The sequence below is a fragment of the Hypanus sabinus genome, chromosome 18, assembly GCF_030144855.1.
Source record: "Hypanus sabinus isolate sHypSab1 chromosome 18, sHypSab1.hap1, whole genome shotgun sequence".
Taxonomy (NCBI): domain Eukaryota; kingdom Metazoa; phylum Chordata; class Chondrichthyes; order Myliobatiformes; family Dasyatidae; genus Hypanus; species Hypanus sabinus.
In genome coordinates, this window is record NC_082723.1 from 20,542,623 (window position 1) to 20,567,306 (window position 24,684).

The 24,684-nt window shown below is 37.9% G+C and overlaps 1 protein-coding gene across 1 annotated transcript in view; it reads left to right on the plus strand.

Annotated features, from left to right (window-relative positions):
- The window catches only part of c5 (complement component 5), a 121,800-nt gene that overhangs the window by 94,387 nt on the left and 2,729 nt on the right, over nt 1-24,684 (plus strand). The window contains exons 34-41 of the mRNA XM_059993817.1: nt 134-185; nt 2,485-2,587; nt 2,681-2,755; nt 4,045-4,150; nt 12,079-12,165; nt 12,793-12,882; nt 18,134-18,217; nt 23,285-23,420. Of these exons, the coding sequence (XP_059849800.1) occupies nt 134-185; nt 2,485-2,587; nt 2,681-2,755; nt 4,045-4,150; nt 12,079-12,165; nt 12,793-12,882; nt 18,134-18,217; nt 23,285-23,420 (733 nt within the window). The remainder of the gene's footprint in view (nt 1-133; nt 186-2,484; nt 2,588-2,680; nt 2,756-4,044; nt 4,151-12,078; nt 12,166-12,792; nt 12,883-18,133; nt 18,218-23,284; nt 23,421-24,684) is intronic.

The following is a 24,684-nucleotide window of genomic DNA, read 5'->3' on the forward strand; positions in this document are numbered from 1 at the left end:
CTACGTAATTTCCACTGGAACTACAGTTTGATTGTAAGCCAAAATCTGTCTGTTACTGCTACTATTTTCAAAAATATATTCATGATTCAGTTCACTCAGGTTTAATAATAACAGTGGTGGTCTTTATTTTCAGATAGAAGACCTGCAGGAGTTGAGAAAGCTTATCAACTGGAAGCTTGTGCGAAGTAAGTGTTGAGTCAGTGGAGTAGTGAGGGAAGTGGTATGGTGATAAGCAGAGGTCTAAGTAAAATAGTCTAACTGCTAATTGTAGAATTGCAACATTAACAAAGTTCTGGAAAGGTGCACTATTTGTAGCAAAAAAAAATACTTCGAAGAAGGATGCACCTGGAATATCAATTTACCTGTTATTTTCAGAGGTTGCTGACTGCTGTTTGGAGCATGTCCTGTTTTGGTTTAAGCTTTCCAGCATTTGTCACTTCAAGGTTTTTATTTGTGGTCTTAGAGTATATTTTAAAACTGAATCTGAATAGCCCACTCTGTATGAATTATCATAATGATTTTAGCTTTCAACTGCTAACTACTGAGATACTGTACAGCTGAAATAGGCATCACTATAAGGTTGCAGTAAGATGAACCTCCTTCACTAAGCACAATAGAGAAAAGCATAAAGGGTGGAAACTGGCAAGTCCTGATTCTAGGAATTGCATTACCCATCAGTATTAGGCCACAGTATTAACTAACTTACAACATCCCAATCCATCAAAATTATTGTCTCACTTCTATAACGTGAAATACACTCAGTGGCTACTTTATTAGGAATCTCCTGTACCTCTCTTAATAACAGGGTGTATTTTTCCTACAGAACTGCCATTGCTAATCATTAGATTTTTTTTTGTTTCTCATTCCATTCTCTGTAAATTCTAGAGACGGTTGTGTGTGAAAAATCCAGGAGATCAGCAGTTTCTGAGATAATCAAACCACTCTGTCTAACACCAACAATCATTCCACATTCAAAGTCACTTAGATCAGATTTCTACCCCATTCTAGTCTGAACAATTGAAGCTCTTGACCATGTCTGCATCCTTTTATGCATTGATTTGCTGCCATATGATCGGGTGATTAGATATTTCCATTAACAAGCAGGTGTACAGGTTTACCTAATAAAGTGACTATTAAGTGTATATCTTCACAGTCATAGCAATAGGAGTGATAGAAGATTTCTTAGTATTATTTCTATGTGGGACAGTACAATAGCATACTGGTTAGTGCAACACTTCACAGAACCAGCCGTAAGATCAGAGTTGGATACCCACTACTGTCTTTAACTTTTCCCTGTGAACGCACGGGTTACCTCCAGGTGCTCCAGTTTTCTCCCGCATCCCAAGAAATAGGTTAGGGTTAGTGAGTTGTGAGCATGCTATGTTGGCACCAAAACTGTTATGTCACTTGCAGAGTGTCCAGCACAATCCTTGATGACTTGATTTGACAGAAATGATGTATTCCACTCTATGTTTCAATGTACGTGGTCAAATAAAGCTAATCTTTTTCTATTTCTAACCAAAATACTTGGAAATAAAAATGCCTCATTTGTCAGAATAAGTTCATGTATTTCTACTGCTCATATACACAGCAGCTGTTAATCTTAGATAGTTCCGTTATAACACAGCTCAATGCTTACTTCTATTATAGAAACAGGCTCAATATTCATAATAGGAAAATCCCTTTCTATTAGTCTATTAGTGTATAGGTTGCTTCTATGGCTAAAGAATACTTTTGCTTTTCTATTGCCAACAAATAAAGGCAAAGAATTGTTATATTAGAACTATATTGTTCTTTGGAGTCTGTGCACTAGGAACTAAGTAAGATTCTGACAGATTTCAGCATGATTTGACTACTAAACCTATTCCCCAGATGGTCAAGCCCAAATCTTAGGGGGTAAATAGCTGGTGCCTTTGATGGATTTCATCATTAAGCCAAGGAGCGAGTATTTTGAACTAACATATGCAAATAACTTAAATAGAGTTGATATTCCCACACTTCTAGATTTGTCTCCAAAGAATTTGGAGGAAATTTTATTTCATAAATCATTTTCTGATGAATTAAGTTAGTTTTAGATATGATAACTAAGAAATAGATAGAGATAGATACTTTATTGATCCCAAAGGAAATGACAGTGTCACAGTAGCATTACCAGTGCACAGATATACAAATATTAGGAGAAAAGTAAGAAAGAAAAAGATAAGTTACCTCAAACAGTCTAACAGGAAGGGGTCATCACTTCCCTGGTTATAGGTTGACTCAATATAGAGCCTAATGGCCAAGGGTAAGAATGACCTCATATAGTGCTTGCTGGGGAGTCAATAGATGTAACATAAAGATTTTTACTCCTCATGTATGTGAAGGATGTAAGAAATAAAGTCAATTCAATTCAATATCAAACTCAAAGTTGAATTTATTATCAAACTACATGTATGTTACCCTATTCTACCCCGTTGACTTATTTTTTAAAATTCTTGTTTCCAGATATAAACCAAAATCTGAAGATGATGCTTTGGAATCAGACCATTCTGTAATGGAGATAACCCTGAACACAGGCCTCTTGCCAGATGAGGAGGATTTAAAAACAGTTAAGCACCTATAAATACATAGCTTCTTATTTAAATCTCAATAATATAAATTATTTGATGATAAAATGTTTTGTTTTGTTTCATTTTTATAGTTATTAAATGGAGTTGATGGTCTTATTGTGGACTACAGAATATCAGACAGAAGTGTCATTCTTCAAGTGGAAGCAGTAAGAAATATCAGAATTAATTTATTGTTTTCTTCTCTGTTAGAAGATAGAACATAGTACAGCACAAGAACAAACCATTCTGCCTACAATGTTGTGCCAAACTAACTAAATTAATAAATTAATTAAATAAATCCCTTCTGTCTGTACATGTCCATATCTCGCTGTTCACTGCATGTTCATATGCCTATCTTCAAGCCTCTTAAATGGTTGTATTATATCTGTCTCTTTACCTCTATGCCTGATAGTACATTCCAGGTACCTATGATTCTTTGTGTTTAAAAAAACTGGCTTCATACATCTTTGAATCTTTTCCCCTCTCACCCTAACTACATCATTTGTTATGTGCCATGTCATATAGACGTGGGCAATCATGGTCAATCTGACCATGATTGTTCTTGGCAAATTTTTCAACAGAAGTGATTTGCCATTGCCTTCTTCTGGGCAGTGTCTTTACAAGGCGAATGACCCCTGCCATTATCAATACTCTTCAGAGATTGTCTGCCTGGCTTTAGTGGTTGCATAACCAGGACTTGCGATATGCATCTGTTGCTCACACGACCATCCACCACCTGCACCAATGGCTTCACATGACCCTGATCAGAGAAAAGTGGGTGCTATGCCTTACACAAAGGTGAACTGCAGGCTAGCAGAGGGAAGGAGCACCTTACTCCTCCTTTGATAGAGACATATCTCCACCCCACCACCAAGCTACATGCCCTCAAATGTAAAACATTTCTATCCTGGGAAAACAATACTGGCTGTCTGATATGCTTCTCATAATTTGATAAACCTCTATCAGATCTCCCCCCAGACTTCAGGACTCCAGAGAAAACGATTCCAGTTTATCCACCCTCTCCTTATAGCACATGCCCTCTAATCCAGTTAGCAACTTGGTAAAGCTCTTCTGTACTTTCTCTAAAACTTTCATGTCCTTCCTGTGATGAGATAACCAGAACTGAATACAATGCATCAGATACTGTCAAACCAGAGTTTTATACAGCTGAAACATAACTTATGGGCTTTTGAACTAATTGCCTCAACTAATAAAAGCAAGCATGGCACATGCCTTCTTTATCACTCTATTAACTTGTGCAACCACTTTCAAGGAGCTATGAACATGGACCTCAAGACCCCTTGTTCATCAATACTGTTATATGTCTTGCTAAAAGAAAAACTTTAATTTATATTATACCTTTCAGGACAACAAAATGTCCCAAAGAATTTTCCTTACACTGAGCCCAGAAAAAAAAGTCTTAAATTTTCAATTGTTTTCTTTCTTTTACTTTTAGATTCCATCAGAATACTTCTTCTGTGTTGCATTCCGTGTCTTTCAAATTATTGAAGTTGGAATGGTAACCCCATCTCCTTTTACAGTTTACAACTATCATTTACCAGGTAATATTATCCTCTGATGTGCCAAAGGCAGTCAACATCAGACAATTATTTTTAAATCCAGTATACCCCATAAATGACTATAAAGTGGGCAAAATGATTGAATTCATACTGCAATTTGAGAAGGAAAAGCATAAGTCAGATGTATCAGAATCACAATGGAACAAAGGGAATTTCAGAAGCATGAGAGAGGACCTTGCCCAGGTGGATTGGAGGAGGATACTGACAGGGATGATGGCAGAGTAGAGATGGCTGAAGTTTCTGGGTATAGTTCACAAGGTGCAGGATGGGTATGTCCCACAGAAAAAGCAGGCTTCAAATGGTAGTGGTAGGCAACTGTGGCTGACAAGGGAAGTTAAGGATGGCATAAAAGCGGAGTCAAGGGCATATACTATAACTATATGTAACTGTGTGGTTTTGTCTAGGTCTTGTAGCTTTAGTTTTGTCTGATGGGTTTGTAGTTCCTTTCCGGGGAACGTGCTAAGATGGTAGCGCAATATCGATACGCAGCAGCCTCTCCGGACTCTGGTTTGGGTATTACCAAACGTTATGTGTTTTTTCTTGTGTGTTCTGTTTTGTGCTTTTTTGTGATATAATTCCAGAGAACCTTGTCTCATTTTTTAACTGAATTGTATTTGTGGTTTATAAATGACAATAAACTGAAGCTGATAAGATAGCAAAAGTGAGTGGGAAGTTGGATGATTGGGAATTTTTAAAATCCAACAAAAGGCAACTAAAAAACCTGTAAGAAGGGAAAATAAATTTAACAGCAGACTAGTAAATAAAATACAGCAGTATATCAATTCTTTTCAGTTACATAGAGTAAAAAGGAGGTGAGAGTTGATATTGGACCACTGGAAGATGATGCTGGTAGTAATGGGGGACAAAGAAATGGCAGATGAACTTAATGGGTACTTTGCCTCTGTCTTCACTGTGGAAGACCACTAGCAGTGTCCCAAAGGTCCGTGAGTGTCAGGGAGCAGGAGTGAGTGCCATTGCGATTACAAAGGAAAAAGTGCTAGGCAAATTCAAAGGTCTTAAGGTGGATAAATCACCTGGACCAGATGGACTATGTCCCAGAGTCCTGAGAGAGGCTGCTGAAGAGAAAACGAATGCACTTGTCATGATCTTTCAATAATCACTTGAATCTGGTATGGTCCCGGAGGACCGGAAAATTACAAATGTCACCACTCTTTAAGAAGGGAGGAAGACAAAAGAAAGGAAATTATAGGCCAGTTAGTCTAATCTCAGTGGTTGGGAAAGTTGGAGTCTATTATTTAGGATGAGGTTTTGGGGTACTTGGAGACTAATGATAAAATAAGTGGAAGTCAGCATGGTTTCTGTCAAGGGAAATCTTGCCTGACAAATCTCTTAGAGTTCTTTGAGGAAGTAACAAGCAGGCTGGACAAAGGAAAGGGAGTGGATGTTATTTACTTGTATTTTTAGAAGGCATTTGATAAGGTGCCTCATATGAGGCTGCTTAACAAGATAAAATGCTATGGTGTTACAAGAAAGATACTGGCATGGATAGTGGAATAGTTGACACGCAAGAGGTAGTGACTGGGAATAAAGAGGGCTTTTTCTGTTTGGCTGCAGTGATTAATGGTGTTCCTCAGGGGTCAGTATTGAGATTGTTACTTTTCACATTGTTTGTCAGTGATTTAGATAATGGAATTGATTTCTTTGTGATAAAATTTGCAGATGATATGAAGATGGGTGGAGGGGTAGGTAGTGCAGAGAAAACAATGTGATTGCAGCAGGACTTAAGCTTTGCAGGAATGGACAAAAGAGTGGTAGATGGAAGATAGCATTAAGAAATGTAAGATAATGCATTTTGATAAAAGGATTAATAGTGCAAACTATTATCTAAATGGGGAGAAAATTCAAACATCAAAGGTGCAAGGGGAGTTGGAAGTCCTCATGCAAGACTCCCAGAAGGTTAATTTACAGGTTGAGTCTGTGGTAAAGAAGGCAAATGCAATGTTGGCATTTCTTTCAAGGGAAATAGAATATAAAATCAAAGAGATAATGCTGAGGCTTTATAGGACACTAGTCAGGCCTCACTTGGAGTATGGTCAGCAGATTTGGGCTCCGTTTCTCAGAAAGGATGCATTGATATTGGAGAGAGTCCAGAGGAGGTTCACAAGGATGATTCTGGGAAGGAAGTGGTTAACATATGAGGAGCGTTTGGCAACTTTGAGCCTGTACTCAGTGGAATTTAGAAGAATGTGGGAGGATCTCTTTGAAACCTACTGTCTGTTGAAAGGACTAGGGAGGGTGGATGTGGACAGGATATTTCCTGTGGTAGAGGTATCCAGAACTAGAGGGGACAGCCTCAAAACTGAGGGGCAACTTTTAGAACAGAGGTAAGGAGGAATTTGTTTTACCAGAGAGTAGTGAATCTGTGGTATGCTATGCCACAGACTGTGGAGGAGGCTAAGTCCATGGGTATATTTAAAGTGGAAATTGTAAGTTTCCTGATTGGTCAGGGCATTATAGGATACAGGAAGAAGGCAGGTTTATGGGGGTGAGTGGGATTCAGGATCTGCCATGATGGAATGGTGGAGCAGACTCGATGGGCTGAATGGCCTAATTCTGCTCCTATATCTTATGGTCAAAATTATTCAAAAAGGTGAAGAGGTCCTGATTCACAGACCTATTTCTTATTTCACATTTTGTGTGAAATAAAAGTATGTTTTCCTTACTTTTTTTTGGGAGGGCCAAAAGAGTTGCTTATTCACACTGGCTTTACATATTTCATATATCTTTCCAAATAACTACTGAAGTTCTGCTCTTAAAGTAGATTTCAAGAACCTGTTATTGTTTCTACTTGTATTTCTCTTACACTAATAACATTCAAATCCAGAGTCAGTTGTACAGCCATAGCTATTTTTGTCAGCACCATGGAGAATACATTAATGTGAATCTCTTACACCTTTTTGGGGAAAGATGGGCACAATGTATGAATGCTGGGCAAATCAGGATGTACTTGGGACAGAAACACATTTTACTTCTGTCGAAGCTGCAATTTGCAAGGAAGGATTCAGAATATGGTTTAATATCACTGGCATATGTCGTGAAATGTGTTGTTTTGTGTCAGCAGTACATTGCAATACATAATAATAGTAAATAAATTACAATAAGAAATACATATCTTATAAGTAAATTTTAAAAGTAGTTTAAAAAGAATGCAAATTGAGATAGTGTATACAGCTTCATTGTCCATTCAGAAATCTGATAGTGGAGGGGAAGAAGACTGTGTGTCTTCAGGCTGCTCTACCTCTTTCTTGATGGTATTAATGAGAAGAGGGCATGTTCTGGGTGATGGAAGTGCTAAATGATGGATGCCACCTTTTTGAGGCATCGCCTTTTAAAGATGTCCTTATTGCTTGGGAGCCTAATCCCCATGATGGAGCTGTCTGAGTTTACAATTTTCTGCAGCTTTTACTGATCCTGTGCAGTTGCCGTCCATACCAGATGGCGAATGCTCTCCACAGTACATCTATAGAAGTTTGCAAGAGCTTTCAGTGTCATACCAAGCCTCCTCAAACTCTTAATGCCTTTGCCATGCCTTCTTTATAATTGCATCAATATGTTGGGCCCAGGGTAGATCTTCAGATGTTGTCACCTAGGAACTTGAAACTGCTCATCCTTTCCATTGCTGATCCCTTGATGAGGAATGGTGTGTGTTTCCTTGACCTCCCCTTCCTGAAGTCCACAACCAATTCTTTGGCCTTACTGAGGTTAAATGCAAGGTGGTTGTTATGATATCACTCAACCAACTGACCTATCTCACTCCTGTACATCATCCTTGTCACCATCTGGAATTTTTCCAACTATAGTTCTGTCATTGGCAAATTTATAGATGGCATTTGAGCTGTGTCTAGCCATACAGCTGTAAGTGTAGAGAGAGTAGAGCAGTGGGTTAAACACACATCCTTGAGGTGCAACAGTGTTCACTGTTGGCAGAGAGGCAATATTATTTCCAATCTGCATTGACTGTGGTCTCCAGATGAGGAAGTCAAGGATCCAGTTGCAGAGGGAGATACAGAGGTGGTGGTTTTGGAGCTTATTGATTATTACTGAGGGTATGATAGTGTTGAACACTGAGCTGTAGTCAATAAATGGCAGCCTGTAGACACTGCTAATGTCCAGGTGATCCAAAGCCAGGTGGAGTGCCAGTGAGATTGCATCTGCAGTAGACCTTTTGTGATGATTAGCAAATTGCAGTGGGTCCAGGTCCTTGCTTAGACAGGAGTTGATTCTGACCATGACCAACTTCTAAAAGCACTCCATCATAGTAGATGTGAGTGCAAATGGTTGACAGTCATTGAGGCAAATCATCCTGCTCTTCTTGAGCACTGGTATGATTGTTGCCCTTTTGAAACAGGTGGGAACCTCCAACTGTAGGATAATGTGTGGAGCCTACTCCATTCTGCAAGAACATTAGTAAAATTATTAATATCTGTGTAATCAAACAATTATATGCCATTTATCAACTTCTGGCATTGTTGTTAAGAACTAACATTTTAATAGGATTTTAAAGAATATTGCATGTCTGGACGATTAAAGACTGGGAAGCCATGATTTGATATCTGCTATGACAAGAACCAATTTTCAAAGGAGGAATTTATCTGTTGTATTCCCTTTCATGTTTTCTACCAGTGCAACTCACTCTACAGTGACTGAAGATTGGCTGACATTTTCTTTCTTTTTAAATCTTTTTATTAGTTTTCAAACAAGCATAAGAAGAAAAACATCGTACAGAGAGCTTGAGAGTACATAATTGATAGGCTAGAATACAAATACGAACAATTAATAATCTACATATAATAGCCTCCCAAACTCATAGTATGTTACAAAAAATGGAGAATTGAGGAAAAACCCCCCAAAAAATAATAACAAAAAAAACTAACCTGACCGACATGGGCTATTGTATTATATCAAGTATACACAGTAGTGTCAATAACTCCGCACCTCTATCCAAATAATTAAAGATGATAAGAAAAAGGTTTGGGAAAGGTCACTTTAACACTCATGAAAATGTTGAATAAATGGTCTCCAGGTTTCTTCAAATTTGACCAAGGGGTCAAAGATAACACTTATAATTTTTTCTAAACTCAAACAAGAAATAGTTTGGAAAACCATTGAAATGTAGTTGGAGGATTAATTTCTTTCCAGTTCAATAGGATAGAACTTCTAGCCATTACTGTGACAAGTGCAATCATCCGCCAGGCTGAGGGGGATAAACGACTGTTATCTACCATTGGTAAGCCAAAAATTGCAGTAATAGGATGAGGTTGCAATTTGATATTCAAAACTGTTGAAATCATGCCAAAAATATCTTTCCAGTAATTTTGCAAACAAGGGCAAGACCAAAACATGTGAGTCAATGAGGCAACTTCAGAGTGACATCTGTCACAGATTGGATTAACATGAGGATAAAATCGAACAAGTTTGTCCTTGGACATATGAGCCCTATGTACAACCTTGAATTGTATTAGGGCATGTTTGGCACAAATAGAAGAGGAGTTAACTAACTGTAGAATTTTCTCCCTCTGCTCTGTAGGTAAAAGACAATCAAGTTCTTTTTCCCATTCCTTCTTAATTTTATCTGACATCCCTGGTTATATTTTCATGATCATATTATAAACGACGGCTACTAAACCCTTCTGACAAGGATTCAAAGCTATAATTTTTTTCCGTAATATCAATTGAGCATAAATTTGGAAAAGACTGTAACATATTATTCAAAAAATTCCTAATTTGTAAGTATCTAAAAAAATCGGTTTTAGGCCAATTATATTTATTGGACAACTGTTCAAAGGACATATAGCTATTACCTAAAAATAAGTCACGAAAACATGTTATACCTCTCGTTTATCATAGCACAAAGGTTTGATCCATAAAAGAGGGCTGAAAAAAACGTTAGATATAATAGGGCTTGATAAGATGAACTTATTCAAGCCAAAAAATTTATGAAATTGAAACCATATTCATAATGTATATTTAACTATAGGGTTAGTTATTTGTTTATTCAGTTTAGATAAAACAAAGGGAAGTGAAGATCCTAAAATAGAAAACAATGAAAAGTCTTGTACGGATTTACACTCCAAATTTACCTATTGTGGGCTTTGAAATGTCACCGATTCCTGTGTCCAAAATATCAAATATCGGATATTAACTGCTCAATAGTAAAATCTTAGGTTTGGCAAAGCCAAACCACCTTCCTTCTTTTACTTAATCTCGGATTTTTATTCTGCCACACCTACAAGGATATTTTGGAATCAATAATATCAAAAAAAGATTTAGGAATAAAAATTGGTAGTGCTTGAAATAAATATAAAAAATTTAGGTAAAACTATCATCTTAATAGCATTGATTCGATCAACCAATGACAAAGATAATGGGGACCATGTCGTAGCAAGTTGCTTGATTTGGTCAATTAAAGGTAAAAAGTTAACTTTAAATAAATCCTTATGTTTCTTGGTGATTTTAATACCCAAATAAGTAAAGTTACCCGTAACAACTTTAAATGGTAGATGTTTATAGATTGGAACTTGCATATTTAATGGGAATAATTCACTCTTATTAAAATTCAGTTTATAGTCAGAAAAGCTACCAAACTGAGCAAGCAAAGATAAAATAACAGGAATAGATCTCTCAGGATCAGAGATGTATAGTAACAAATCATCAGCATATAATGATACCTTATATGTCCCTTCCCCGTGGGTAATACCAAAAATATTAGGTGAGTCACAAATAGCAATGGCTAAGGGTTCCAAAGCAATATCAAATAGTAGAGGACTTAAAGGACAGCCTTGACTCGTGCCAAAAAACGGCTGAAAAAAGGGAGATCTTTGATTATTGGTAAGAACTGAAGCCAAAGGCTTATAATATATTAATTTAATCCATGACATAAATGTTGGGCTGAAATTAAAATTCTGCAATGTATTAAATAAATATGGCCATTCAACTCTGTCAAATGCTTTTTCAGCATCTAAGGAAATGATACATTCTGGGATTTTAGATGAAGGAGTGTAAGCTATATTAATTAATTTTCTAATGTTAAAAGATGAATAATGATTTTTAATAAATCCGGTCTGGTCCTCAGAATTAATTTGAGGTAATATATTTTCCAATCTAGCGGCCAAAATTTTGGTAAAAATCCTGGAATCCATACTCAGCAAAGATATAGGCCGATATGATGCACAGTCAATAGGGTCTTTATCTTTTTTAAGAATTAATGAAATGGAGGCATCATAAAAAGATTGTGGTAGTTTACCACAATCCTTAAAAATTTTACATAACCAAGGAGAGAGTATAGAGGAAAAAAATTTAAAGAATTCCGCAGTATAACCATCCAGACCAGGGGCTTTACCTGAATTCATTGAAAAAATAGCCTCTTTTATTTTGGTTTCCATAATAGGTACATCTAATGATACACAATCCTCGGCTGTTAATTTCAGGGTATTCAGTTTCATTTTTTTAATAGTCACAATGAAATTGTGAGTTTCAGATGAATGTCACATGGATAACTTTGCAGAACATTTCTGAGATTATCCCTGATTTTAACAAATGAGAGAGAAGCATGGTTTAACTAAGATATATACTTCAATTTTCAGACAGCCAGACAGGTTTTCAGGAAAATCAGCAGCCCTGAATGTTATCATTATATGGTATTGTTTCTGTGATCCAAACCCAAAATGTGAAATTAATTTACTCATTAATCTCAGAGCTCCATTTTTCACTTATCCTTGACTTCTTTTAACTCTAGTTTTGGTGACCAAGTGGCTTGAAAGAGAATGGTATATATTTAATGATCTGTCAAAATGAAATTAAATCATTAATGCAAAATCTCATTTCAGTCAAACGAGGATTATTTGGAATTGATGTATTACATAAAAATCCCGTTTATTTTTTTTCTGCAGATAAAAGGTGCACTATCTTTTACAACACAGTAGGAGATAATAAGCTTTTAAAACTGTGCAGAGGGGATGAGTGCAAATGTATGAAAGGTAAAACAAACTTTTTTTGTTGACTTTAGGGTTTCTGTTAATGAGTATTATATAGGAAATGTTGGCAACTGATAGAATATAGTGATATTGCTATGACATGTAAATACAAATAAATTGACATTTATATTTCTTATGAATACAATTTAATAGTTTTACTGGTTGGGTTGAGTTGTTCTCTGATCTTGGCAATTCATTTGCAAATGTTTCATCACTATATGAGGAGACATCATCAATGCACTGTAATTTTGTGGTGTGTCCTCTGAATGCTTGGCCTTTATATACTTATCAATCAGCTGATTGATCATCATTACAGAAGCTCAATTCTGATGTAGGAAGATGTCATCACATGTTGGTTGAGTGGTAAACTCCATGCATTGTGGCATGGAATTTTGCCCACATTGGCTCATAAATAGAATCGAGGTCTACTTGTCCATTTACAAAATTGTTTGCAGAAAACTATGCTACACATTTTTCAAATTATTGCTAATAGTTGTAATGCTATAAACAACTATAATCACTGATATAAACTAGAAAGATGTATGTTACCTACCATAGATAGCTGTACTTATTTAGTGTGTGTTTTGAGTTAACTCTCAAGTTTAAAAAAAAGTTTCTTCCGTTGTTCAGCGGAGTGCAGTGAAATGCAGCCACCAATAGATACAACCCTTACTGTACATGAAAGATATGAAGCTGTGTGCAGTAAAAAGCCGGTTTACGGTGAGTATTTTATAATCTTAGAGTTTGCTATTTACTTCTACTTTCTGAAACAAATTCAGTACTGAGCATAATTAATATATTACAAAACTACACTGCACTAACCCCAAAGCTATCCTAGTCAACAGATCACTTAACTAGGTGATCAAGTGATCACCGCTTCAACAAAATGTTTTTTTTTTCCTTTCCTTGAGATACCAGAGGTCACAAATTCCAACAATTCTTCAATTCTAGTTATCCTTCTCTGTTCTCAGGGCTTGGTGAGGTGGCACAGTGACATTCATTTAATGCTACTACCTTTCAACTCAAATGATACTGATTGTATGGAGTTTGCATGTTCTCCTTGTGTCTACATAAGGCTCCCTTAGCAACACACACAAAATGCTGGAGGAACTCAGCAGGCTATTGTGGAAGGAAACTGGAGTACCCAGGGTTCCCTCACTATTACACTGAACAATTTCTCCTTCAACAGCACTAATTTTCTCCAATTCAAACCTGTAGCTGTAGAAATCACAACAGCCCAGCTACATCTGTCCTTCCATTGCCTGTTTCAGTCCTACTCAGGGCATTCCTGCAAATCTTGCTTTTTTGCATCAACAAATACATTGATGCTGATTAAAACTCAAAAAAATTATGAAAATCAAAAAGGGAATCAGTCAACATATCTGGACTGTGCCCCTTCATCAGAACTGGGAAATAAAGAGAGGCAAGTAGGTTTTCAGTATAAAGTGGGAGGAATGATTAGAACAAAGGTGTTTTTTGTGATAGGATGATTTGAAATGGCAGTTATTAGCACATCAGATTATTGAACTTATATAACATCACAACAGTATGTATAGAGGAAATCCTGAAGGGATCATCCAACGAAGTCATATGGATAGAATTTAAGAATAAGGTAGAGGCAATTACTTTGCTGGATTTATACAATAGGCCTCCCAATAATCAGCTGAAAGTACAGGAATATATAGGTAAACAAATCACAGAAAGGTGTAAAAACTAAAGGGTTGTAGTAGTGGTAGATTTTAACTTTCCCATAAATGACTGAGTCTATCTTAGTGCAAAAGGTTCAGGCGAGCCAGAATTTGTTTATTGCATCCAAAAAGTGTTTTTGAGACAAGATATAGATCATCCTGTCACTGAAGGAGCTCCACTTCATCCTATCTTTGGATGTGAAATAGGGTAAGTGTCAATTGTGGGACAGTTACAGTGACATATTCCTGTAGGTTTCAAGTAATAAATGAAAGGGAAAAGGGTTGTCTTCAATTTAAGATCCAAAATTCAGAGAAGACCTCTAGCACAAATCAGGATTTGGCACAGTTTTAAGGTGCTTGGAAGTAGATACAGAGGAGATGCCAGAGGTAAGTTTTTTACACAGAGAGTGGTGATGGCTAGGAATGGCTGCCGGTAGTAGAGGCAGAAACAATAGGGTCTTTTAAGAGACACTTGGATAGGTACAAGGAGCTTAGAAAAGTAGAGAACTATAGGTAACCCTAGGTAATTTCTAAAGTAAGTACATGTTCAGCACAGCATTGTGGGCTGAAGGGCTGGTATTGTGCTGTAGGTTTTCTATGTTTCTATGTTCTATGTGTAGATTGGGAGGGGATGCTGCAGGTAAAACAACATCTGACAGGTGGGACATTTTTTTTATGTTAGTTAACAAGGCTGACATGATTCTGTAAGAGTGAAAGGCAAGATTAGAGGACTTTGGATGACAAAGTTCATTGGAGATTTGATCAGAGGAAAAAAAAAGAGGCATTTGACAGATATAGGCAATGACAATCAAGCGACTTCCTTGAGGAATACCAAGGGTGTAGGAGGGTATTTAGTAAAGGAATTTGCAGGGTAAACAGAAATCAGGAAATATCCTTCACAGACGAGAACATTTGCAGATGCTGGAAATCAAAGTAATACACACAAAATGCTGGAGGAACTCAGCAGGACAGGCAGCATTTATGGACAAGAGTAAAGAGTTGATGTATCAGGTTGATACCTTATCCTTTACAGATGTCACGTACCCCGTGACCAGGTTAAAGAACCAGCAGAAATGGAAAACACATTGGAGTCTGGTATTGCTATAAACTAATAGTGTTTATTAGTAAACTACGCAATACGGTACTATAAATGCAAGTATATCAAACAGGTTAGCAATGATATATATATACACACACACATAAGTATGGAAATAGGAACAAAACTAAGCTCTTTCAAACCTAGGGGTGAATGAATAGAGTCTTACGATGATGAAGAGAGTTCAGTTCAGTTCAGTTCCAGGTAGTTAGTTGAGTAACGTTGGAGAGAGAGAGAAAGAGAGGGAGGTGAGAGGTGATGCCTTCGATCTTCCCATTGTCTTCCGAAGTCCTGTTGTGGTTACCGACTATGACCATAACACATACAGCTGTTCTTCAGTGGTGGAATTATCACCCAGGCAAGGATGGACACACAAGTAATTCCCCACTGGTCGCACCTTTTCACACTGTGAGCCACTGATTGATTTCCTCGGATCAATCCTCCAAAAACCCACCTTCATGTGGGTGCAACAAGGCTCGTTCAGTGTCTGAAACTGCGTGTGTCTGTGTAACAACGGACCTGTTTTTTATCTCCATATGTTGGACATCAACTGTCCATCAACCTGCTCCGCCCCGCTCTCTCTGTAAGAACTTGCAAGCAAACAGCGTCCTTGTAGAAATGTAAACAAACTGCCAAGAAACCGTAATATCAATCTTTCGAGCATTCTTTGCCTCTCTCTCTTAATAACAGCTCAAACAGCGTCCAAAAGCCAGTCTCATTCTCCCGACGTTTTAAAGTAATAGTCCACAGAAAATATGAACCCTAGGGGTATATAACACAGATGAGAAAAGGAGAAACTTAAATCAGGAGCAAGATAGTAGCTAGAGAAAGGGTGGGAATCTTAGGGACCAAAGGCATAAATCTATAGGTAGAGCAAAAGGTGAGGATGAGGTCCTGAATGTATATTTCTCATGTTTTCACCATGGAGAAGAATGTATGGACATTGAGTTCAGGGAAGGATATATTGATAGTCTGGAGCTTGCCAATATTAAGAAAGTAGAAGTGTTAAATGTCTTGGAATGTGTAAGAGTGGATAAATTCCCAGAGTTAGATTAAATCTAACCCAGGGTGCTATGAGAAGTAAGAGAGTACTAGAGCCTTGATGGAAAGTTTCTCAACTTTATTTCACAAATGAGGTACTGTGGTGAACTACATATACCTGTCTGGACACGCCCCCGGCCCCCCCCCCCCCGGCTGACTGCTCCTGTGGCTCCTCCCACTGACCGTGGCTCCTCCCACAGACCCCGGTATAAAGGCGATTGGAGACTGAGCCCTGGCCTCAGTCTCCAGGATGTAGTGTGGTGGTCAATTGCTGCTTGTTCTTTCTTCCAGCCAATAAAAGCCTATGTCTCGCCTCATGTCTCGGAGAGTTATTGATGGTGCATCAGGTACTGGAAAACTGGATGATAGCTAACATTGTTCCTTTATTTATGTGGTGGCATATGTCTGGTTGCTGCAGGCCAGTGAGTTTTAGGTCAATGGTAAGGAAATTAGTTGAGAAAATTCTAAGAGATGGGTTTTATGAAAAGCAAGGGCTGATGGCGAAAGGGATGGTTAAAACAAAGGTGTTATTTTGTGACAGGATGATTTTTGTGATAGAGATGGTCAACATTCTGGCTTATAATTTGATGGAGATTTTTGAAGACATAAGAGAGATTAATGAAACCAGGTCGGAGCTGTTGTCTATATGGACTTAAGTAAGGCCTTTGAAAAGCCACCACATTTTAGGCCTTTCCAGAAGTTTAAGATACATTAAAATCAAACTGATTTAGCTAATTAGATTCAAAATTGATTTGGTTATAGAAAGTGAGCGTGGTGGTGCAAGGATGCTTTTTGATGAGAGATCTGTAACTAGTGGAGTACCTCAAGGATTGGTGCTGAAACCCTGGATGTGAATGCAGGATGTATATTGGTAAATTTGTGCATGGCATGAAAATTGATGGTCTGGATAGTGAGGAATGATATCTAAAGCTACAAGAGGATATAGATCACTTGGAAGATTGGGCAAAAAAACTGGCAGATGGAATTTAATCCCAACAAATGTGAGGAGATACATTATGGAACATCAAATGAGGATAGGATATATACACCAAATAGCAAAGCATTAAGGAATATTGATAAACAGAAAAACCTAGGCATCCCATAGTTTCCTGAAAACAGCAACATAGCAATAGAATGGTGAAGAAGGTGAAGGCATATTGCATCCTTGTCTTCATAGGCAGGGGGAGCATATAAAATATAAAAGTTGGGACATTATTTTCAGCTTTTCATAACTCTGGATAGGCCGTACTTGGAGTACTGTGTGCAGCTCTGGTTGCCACAGTGCAGAAAGTTTTAATTGTGGTGGAAACACTGCAGGGGAGGTTCTCCAAAGTGTTGGGAAGAGATTGGAAAGGCTTGATTTGTTTTGGCCTGGAGTGAAAGAGGTTGAGGGGTGACTTGACAGAAGTATATAAGATTGAGAGGCATAGATAGGCATAAATAGCCAAAACATTTTTTTCCTCTTGGTAGTGGTACTAAAAGCAACAGGGCATGTGTTAAGGTGAGAGGAAAGATTTTTAAAGTGGATCTGCAAGGTCATTTATTTTTTCATAGAGTGGTTGATGTCTGGAACATGGATTCAAACAAAATTACTATGTTCTAAAAGGCATTTAGACAAGCACTTAAACAGGCAAGATATAGATAGATGCAACTTTATTGTAGACTTTATTGTAAAGGATTAGTGTAGATGAGCAGAAAGGTTGACATGAACAGGTTAAGCCAAAGAACCCGTTTGTTAGCTGTACAACCCTATGACACATTTAATACCTTGGCAGTCATGACCATCGACATTGGAACTGACAAGGTGCAAAGCAGTGCTCATCCTTTCTTCCCGTTTTCCCATAAGAATACTGTTCCAAGACGTGGAACAGCACTCTCATTGGAATACAATTCTAAGTCTTTTCTTTCCAGTAGTAGCTTTGAGCTGAAATATGCTGGTACTTGCTTTAGTAACACTAGTAGTCAGCCATTCCCATGTAAGCTAGACCCAGGCTTCAGCAGACTCTTGAAGTCCAGGACAAACTGAATAACAAGCGCTGGCAGAGCAGTTCTGCCCACCTAAGCAAACCCTTATGAAGCACATACATGTCCAGGCTCCATCTTTTTGTTATCTGTAGAATTTTAACTTTTTAAAAATTTTATACAGCCTACAGGGTGCAAATTTTGTCTTCTGAGGAGCAGATTAATTTCATCAAGTACAACGCCACTATTCAGGAAATATATATGACAGGTTTGTTCTAATTTGAATAATATTGCACTGAATTCTTTAGCTGTTCTGTACTCCATAACAAGAAACAACATGTTTTTTTTTAATGGATCAGTTAGCTTATTTACTTGTTGTATAATCATATCTACCAGTCACTGGCAGATACAATGGACTCAAGTTGATGACTAATCCAAAAATAATTATTAAATAAAGAAAAGTAAAATGATGCTGAAGCTGGAAATATGAAATAAAAACAGAGAATGTTGTAAATACTCTACCAGTTAAGCAGCAACACTGGAATGCCAAAAAAAAAAGCCAATGTCTCAAGTTGTTGAAACTTCTTCAGAGCCAGGAAATACAGAAACCATGTTTGTGAAGACAGCAGAACAGAAAAAGGAGTCTCAAAATAATTCCTTCAGTATATAAAAATGGGGAGGGGGAAATCTGTAATGGTGTTAGAAGCTCATTGAAAGTGGCATGAAATGATGTCCTGTTGGATAAGAACTTATTTCTTCCTATCTCGAATCCATGCCTCCTCCCTAGTTAAGAAACTTCAAGATACAATGTGACACCTCTGATGTCCTATGAGACAGTTTCCTGAACCTGACAACGGACATGCAATCTCTCTGTACCTTCATCTCATACCAGAATGGAATGGGGACTGCCCATTGCTCCCTCAAACAGAGTCCAAACCAGTTCCAATTCATCTATACATCATTCACCTAGCTGAATTCATTCTTGCATTTGGTAACTTCTCCTTCAACTCTGCAGATTTTCTCCAGGTCAAAGATGTTACACTGAAAACAGGCATGACTCTTTTTATAGGATGTATGGAAAAGTTAATGTTTCAATCCTACTCAACCAGTTGTTTCAGGCAGATGGGGCTCATCAGCCGTGGTTAGCAGCTTATCTAGGAGAAGGAAAACTCTGATCTTAAACCTCCACTGCCTCCACCTCTGTGAAAGGCTTCAGGAGTAAATCCTGAGGAAAAATCCAGGGCTGTTAGTGCCTAAGGCAGTCTTAAGTTTAGTTCAGTGCTGACTGGCAACTCCTGCAATGCTGCTGGTGCTGGACTTTATTAGTCTCTGCTGTTCTTTTGGATTCATCAGCTGCGTGGAAAGCATGGACAACAGCTTGCTCACCATATCAAACTGCCCTGGCTTGCGTATCATATACACAGCTGGGTTGCAAAATGTATGGTTGATCCCAACCAACAGAGGGCCTCAAGCCCTCTCCCTCTCTATTTTTCAATCTGCTATACTGGTGACAATATTATTGCTGCTTCCTGGATGCATAAAAAATTGTAAGTTCATTTACTTCCACTGATAATTTCCACCTTAAACAGATTCTGGAAATCCAGAGTAACACACACAAGATGCTGGAGGAATTCAGCAGATCAGGTAGCATCTACAGAGAGGAATAAACAACTGATGTTTCAGACCTTTATCAGGACTGGAAAGGAAGGGGAGAGCAACAAGAATTAATTTCCTCCTTGCTCTCACTTTTGCATGGTCCATCTCTGATATTTCCCTCCCCTGTCTGAATGGCTCTGCCTCCCTCTCAAGCAGGTGAGTAACAAATATGCATTACAACCTCACAGCTATAATGACCGTACTTCCTCCCATCCTGTCTCCTGTAAGAACACCATTCCATTCTCCCCATTACCCTGCTCTGGCATCCTCACTTTCTTGATGAGAATCTCTGAGATTTCCTCCAACTTAAACCAAATTTTCCATCCACAATTGTTGATAGGACCCTTGACCAAATCTTATTTATTCCCCATACTTCTTATTTCCCCTCTCTTAAACAGTGCAAGCACAGAGTTTGTTCAGAAGTTGCTGTAGAATATACATATATAAGTAATATTAACTCAGTTTTTTTTTCTCTCCACTGTCACTGCCTGACCTGTTTTACATTTCTGACAGCCCTGACCTGAATTTCACAACTTCTACAAGGCTTCTTGTTTGTTTTTCCTCCCTCTATCCTCATTAATCTATGAATCAAATGGCTTCATTAGAAGAATGAGAGGGGATCTTATAGAAACATACAAAATTTTGAAAGGGATAGATAAGATAGAAGTAGGAAAGTTGTTTCCATTGCATGATGAGACTAGAACTGGGGGACATTGCCTCAAGATTCAGGGGAGAAGATTTAGGACGGAGATGAGGAGAAACAGTTTTTCCCAGACACTGGTGGATCTGTGGAATTCTCTGCCCAGGGAAGTAGTTGAGGCTTCCTCACCAAATGTATTTAAGAAACAGATAGGTTTTTACATAGTAAGGGAATTAAGGGTTATGAGGAAAAGGCAGGTAGATGGAGCTGAGTTTACGGACAGATCAGCCATGATCTTATTGAATGGCAGGGCAGGCTCAATGGGCCGGATGGCCTTCTCCTGCTCCTATTTCTTATGTTCTTATTTTCACCATGAAAACCTGTCCTTTGCTATTTAAAATTTTATCTCTTTCCTAGTCTTTGATCTAAAACCTTAACCATTTCATTTTCCATAGATGCTGCCTGATCTGATGGGTCTCTCCATTATTCCAGAATCAGAATCACTGGCATGTGATGTGAAATTTGTTAAATTAGCAGCAGCAGTTCAATGCAATACATAATCTAGCAGAGAAAAACAACAATAATAAATAAATAAATAAAATCAATTATGTATATTGAACAGATTTTTTAAAATCTTGCAAAAACAGAAATATTGTATTCATAAAATAAAGTGAGGTATTGTCCAAAAATTCAATGTCCACTTAGGAATCGGATGGCAGAGGGGAAGAAGCTATTCCTGAATTGCTGAGTGTGTGCCTTCAGGCTTCTGCACTTTCTACCTGACGGTAACAGTGAGAAAAGGGCATGCCCTGGGTGCTGGAAGTCCTTAATAATGGACACTGCCTTTCTGAAACATTGCTCCCTAAAGATGTCCGGGGTATTTGGTAGGCTAGTACCCAAGATGGAGCTGACTAGATTTACAACCTTCTGCAGTTTCTTTTGGTCCTGTGCAGTAGCCCCTCCATACCAGACAATGATGCAGCCTGTCAGAATGCTCTTCATGGTAAACTATAGAGATTCTTCAGTGTATTTGTTGACATGCCAAATCTCTTCAAACTCCTAATAAGGTATAGCCACTGTCTTGCCTTCATTATAACTACATTGATATGTTCGGGCCAGGTTAGATCCTCAGAGATCTTGACACCCAGGGACTTGAAGTTGCTCACTCTCTCCACTTCTGATCCCTCTATGAGGATCGGTATGTGTTTCTTTGTCTTACCCCTCCTGAAGTCCACAATCAGCTCTTTCATCTTACTGGCATTGAGTGCCAGGTTGTCGCTGCGGCACCACTCCACTAGTTGGCATATCTCACTCCTGTACACCCTCTCATCACTACCTGAGATTCTATCAACAATGGTTGTATCGCCAACAAATTTATAGATGGTATTTCAGCTATGCCTAGCCACACAGTCATGTGTATATAGAGAGTAGAGTGGTGGGCTAAGCACACACCCCTGGTCGTCAGTGAGGAGGATATGTTATCACCAACCCGCACATATTGCGGTCTTCTGATTAGGAAGTTGAGGATCCAATTGCAGAGGGAGGTACAGAGGCCCAGGTTCTGCAACTTCCCAATCAGGATTGTGGGAATGATGGTATTAAATGCTGAGCTATAGTCAATGAACAGCATCCTGACGTAGGTGTTTGTGTTGTCCAGACTTTCCGTGTGGAAAGCCATTGAGATTGCATCTGCCATTGTCCTGTTGTGGCAATAGGCCAATTGCACTGGGTCCAGGTCCTAGTTGAGGCAGGAGTTCAGTCCAGTCATGACCAACCTCTCAAAGCATTTCATCACTATCGATGTGAGTGCTACCGGGCAATAGTCCACATTATTCTTCTTAGGCACTGGTATAATTGTTGCCTCTTTGAAGCAAGTGGGAACTTCCACCCATTGCAGTGAGAGGTTGAAAATTTCCTTGAATACTCCCGCTAGTTGGCTGGCACAGGTTTTCAGAGCTTTACCAGATACTCCATTGGGACCTTCTGCCTTGCAAGGGTCCTGTAGTGTTCTCGCTCGGATGTAACGGAACGCCGAACTAAACACCGAGTTAAACCTTTGTCAATGACGACAGGATCACAGTAAGATTAACCATTTACTGTTCACTCTTCCACATTAACGTATGGTGAAAACTGTTGATAAAACAATACAAGATTTGTACAGCATTTGTTTCCTTCTTGATATTACATTTACATCGTAAATACTTGCAAGATTAAAACTACAACAACTACATTACATTAAAGTGCAGCATACAGTCAGAATCTACCTACGCCATTGACTGCTTTAAATACACTTCAACGCAAACTATCCACAACTCTTTAACTAACGAAAACATAAACCTTATCGACTGTCATTACTTTTAACAGGATCGGCGTTAACCTTTTAATTCAACATATCGATTATCTCATAACTCACAGCGTTGCTCTCACTATGTTCCTAGTGCATAGAAAGAAAGCTTTGCTGCTGCTGTTTGCGCTCGCACATGTCTCGACCCCCACCTTCCTGTTTCTCCAAACCGGTATTTTCCCACAGGACGCGGCGAAACCGGATGTGACATCATCGCATGCCGTGATATATCACAGACAACGAATTTACTTTAAACAATCCTAACTTTAACTAGAATGCTAACAAATGAATTACTAAGCGAAAATATTATAAACTAAATAACTGCCAGAAAGGCAACACAGGTCCACTCTCTTTAAAGACTGCCTAACATCAGCCTCTGAGATGGAAATCACAGGGTCATCAGGTGCAGAAATACAGAAAAATATTTTCTATTTTTATTTCAGATTTTCAGCATCTGCAGTTTTTGATTTTCATTATTTGTCTAAGTCTCCACAGGTGCTGCCCAACTGGCTGAGTATTTAGTATTCTGTCCTTAAGTTACATAAACATGTAAAAGGAAAGTGTGCATTTTGTAATCATTGTGACAGTAATAGTTTGCATTAAATAAAATGTATTTAAACTTTATTAACTTATTCTAAATAATAAAACTTCTTCTCTAAGATGTCTCACTAAATTGATGTGCACTTTTATTATAGCTGAACCAGTTCAACAAAACTCATTAATAACTCTAATCAAAAAAGACACTTGCCTTGGTGTTACCTTAACACAAAGACAAACGTATTTGATTGTGGGGAAAACAAGCCTAAAATTTAGTTCATCAAGAAGATTTATGTAAGTATTTGATTATCATTTCCTGAGGTATACAACGTTCTCCTCTCTGATCTTAGTAGGGTTCTCCTAAATGAGACATTTTTCAAATTGTATCGTACAGCTACAGTGTATTTTATCCTTCAGACATTCATTTGAAACAAAAATCTACAATTATTTGTTTTTACCAAATTCTGATTGTAATGATTCCATTCAAGATAAGTACTGATATTTAAAATAAACTAAAAATCTGAGATCACTTTACCAATATTTTGGTCTAATAATTGAAAATCATTTTTGTGTAGAATGATGCAGTAAAGCTTTAGTCACAATCGGATATTTTTAACTATACTATTTGATTTTTATCAAAATATCAATGGTTTGAATTAATTAATAGAAAAGGACTTTTATATAAATAATGTGGAATAATAAACTGAACTTTTGTTGGCCTGAAATTAGCATATTTTATTATTCCTATTTTGAATGCTTTCTTTATTCACTTGCTAATGTTGATCACAGTCAATGACAGCATTTAATGTCAATTCCTAATTCGTTTTGAATGGAATGTTTCAAAGAAAATTATGAATAGATTTAGGCCATTTAAGTGGGAAGTTAGGAGTGAACCATATTAAATTCAGGACAGCAGATTTCTTTCCCCAATGGATATTAGCAAATCATTTGCATTTTAATGACAGTTTCCTCATTCTATGGTTGACTTTATTCCCCTTAGTAATAATGATCAGGGAGGCACAGAGAGAATTTGTAATTATTGACAAGTTATTGTCTCAGTGGAAGAACACGTGAACTTACACAATCAAATACCAGTGTGCACACCTATTAGGTTTTTCTAATCTTTTATGAATAATAAAAAGGTAATACCAGTAAAATGGAGTCTCTGCTGTCCACGTGTTCCTCATAATTCTATTCCAAAACTCCACATAACGTCCATGGGGCACTCCTCATCCACGATAGTTGGTCTCGGGTAGCTGAAGAGTTATGGCTACCTTGTGTCTGAAAACCTCTGCTTTTGTACTTATTTCTTAACAGTACAAATGTTACCTTTATTGACTATGGGTCATTTGACTGACATTTAACACCTTATTGGCGCTGGTCCAAGCCAGCATCCATTTATTGCCCTACTTTCCACAAGGGACAATGAGTAATTTATGGCTCTTTGTTTAAAAAGTTACAAAACCAGCAACCATTTTGAATCAGTCAGGATAGACACAGACCCAACAGTCACAAACCAGCATGTTATATCTAACCAAAGAGCACCTAACAAATAACT